This window comes from Olea europaea, unplaced genomic scaffold, assembly GCF_002742605.1.
Source record: "Olea europaea var. sylvestris unplaced genomic scaffold, O_europaea_v1 scaffold5650, whole genome shotgun sequence".
Classification (NCBI taxonomy): domain Eukaryota; kingdom Viridiplantae; phylum Streptophyta; class Magnoliopsida; order Lamiales; family Oleaceae; genus Olea; species Olea europaea.
In genome coordinates this window covers 11,681-13,354 of record NW_019263985.1, presented here as the reverse complement: position 1 = coordinate 13,354, position 1,674 = coordinate 11,681, and the positions used below count along the sequence as shown (strand labels likewise).

General features: G+C 37.0%; 1 protein-coding gene across 1 annotated transcript; it reads right to left on the bottom strand.

Annotated features, from left to right (window-relative positions):
- Positions 1–623: 623 nt before the first annotated feature.
- On the bottom strand, positions 624–1,668 carry LOC111389130 (zinc finger protein 1-like). Its single transcript, XM_023014001.1, has one exon. The coding sequence runs from the start codon at positions 1,646–1,648 to the stop codon at positions 920–922; it is 729 nt and encodes a 242-aa protein (XP_022869769.1). The 5' UTR covers positions 1,649–1,668; the 3' UTR covers positions 624–919.
- Positions 1,669–1,674: the final 6 nt, after the last annotated feature.

The following is a 1,674-nucleotide window of genomic DNA, read 5'->3' as shown; positions in this document are numbered from 1 at the left end:
TCATATTTTGTCAATTGCAAAATAAACCCAAATAAAATGATTTGGTCAATCAAGTCCCAATAAAAATGATTTATTTCATACAAATCCTCATTTGACTTGACCTTGAAAATTTCACTATTGACTTTGACTAGATAAAAATGTGGATTGTAACACTAACTGTCGAGCTAGTTGAGTACTAAACTTCAGGGTTGCGCAATCAAGTATAGCTATGATATGGTACTCGACTAATTGGATCCAATTGTTGGTTTGGTCTAGTTAAACCATCTTTACAAAAAAAGAAAAAATAATAATTGTAGAACAAAATGAAATATATTGAACATTTGACCTTTTAACAAAAGTAAATTAAACGAAATATTTAAAAATTAACATTGACTACTGTGAAAATTTTCTCCTATGTATTATATACAAATTAAACTGTACGGATTGCAGATATTATGCATTGTCATGTAAAAGAAATCCATATTGAATTATATCGAGTTGGTTCACGTGAAAGTATTTATCATTAGGCATGAAATATTCCTGTTCATATTTTGCATTATTGTGGAATAAAAAAAATATGAATATGTTCACTTGAATTATTCAAAATTTTCACTAAAAATTCAACAAGATAACGTTTAGCCTTTAAAATTTTTGCTCGATAAAAACTTCAAGGAAAAATCTTGAATCTGACCAAGATACATGATTTAATTGTCCCATAATGCTGAATCTCGATACAAGTTCAAGAAAATTCTCTACAGCTAAAACAGTCTCTAATCTGTCCTTTGCTAACTATTTCCAGGGTGGAGGTGAGGTTGCGGACCGGAGGTTGCAGGAATATGAACATAACTAAGGATACGTTTAGTGGGGAACATTGTTCAAGAAGAAAAATTAAGAAGCAATTATCTCGTTATTAGTGTTGAGTCCGGTACCAAAGATGCAGTTAGAGCTTAAGGGATAAGTCTAACTTTTTCTGCTCTTCTTGATTAGTCTTCATAGGAGGACCAGTACTGTTCCATCTGTGTATTCCGATGCCGTTGACCCCTAACGAGAACTTCTGAACAGTGTCAAATCTAGCTGCTCCGCCATTCGATGAACTGCCAACGTGATGATTCTGTGCTGCCAGCCGCCTGATCGTTGGTTGCTGATCAAGAGGCTTTCTAGACCAGCCATGTTGTCCATATGTAGTGGATGATGCTAAATAAGTTGGCTCATGAATTGTAGAGTGCACGTGAATCCCAAGAGACCTATTCAATGATCCATGCAGTGGCAGAAAACCCATGTTCAAATACCGGTCGCGGCTACGAGAGGCGGCGCCACCAAAGCGGGGCCCACGTTTCACGATGGTCCGCTCGCGCTTATGAGCATTTTGATGGCCTCCTAGAGCCTGGGAACTATAGAATTTCCTTTGGCAATAGTTGCACGAAAAAAAAGGTGGTCCGGATTCATTACCTTGAGGACTTGGATCATTATTCGACGGATTTTCTGAAAGATTTTTGTCTAAAAGATTGAGTTCCGGGCCGGAGTTTTGATCAATATCCTTGATTGAGAGGCTTAGATCCAGCACAAGATTGATATTTCTTCTGTTTGCTTGATTCTGATCTTGTTCTTTCATTTGCTTGGTTCTTCGTTGGGCTGTTTGGACATTATGGTACTGAACTGATGCCTCCATACGACGATTAGTCTATGACAAAAAAC

Coding starts and splice junctions, on each gene's coding strand:
- LOC111389130 (XM_023014001.1), bottom strand. CDS start 1,648: ATGGAGGCATCAGTTCAGTACCATAATGTCCAAACAGCCCAACGAAGA.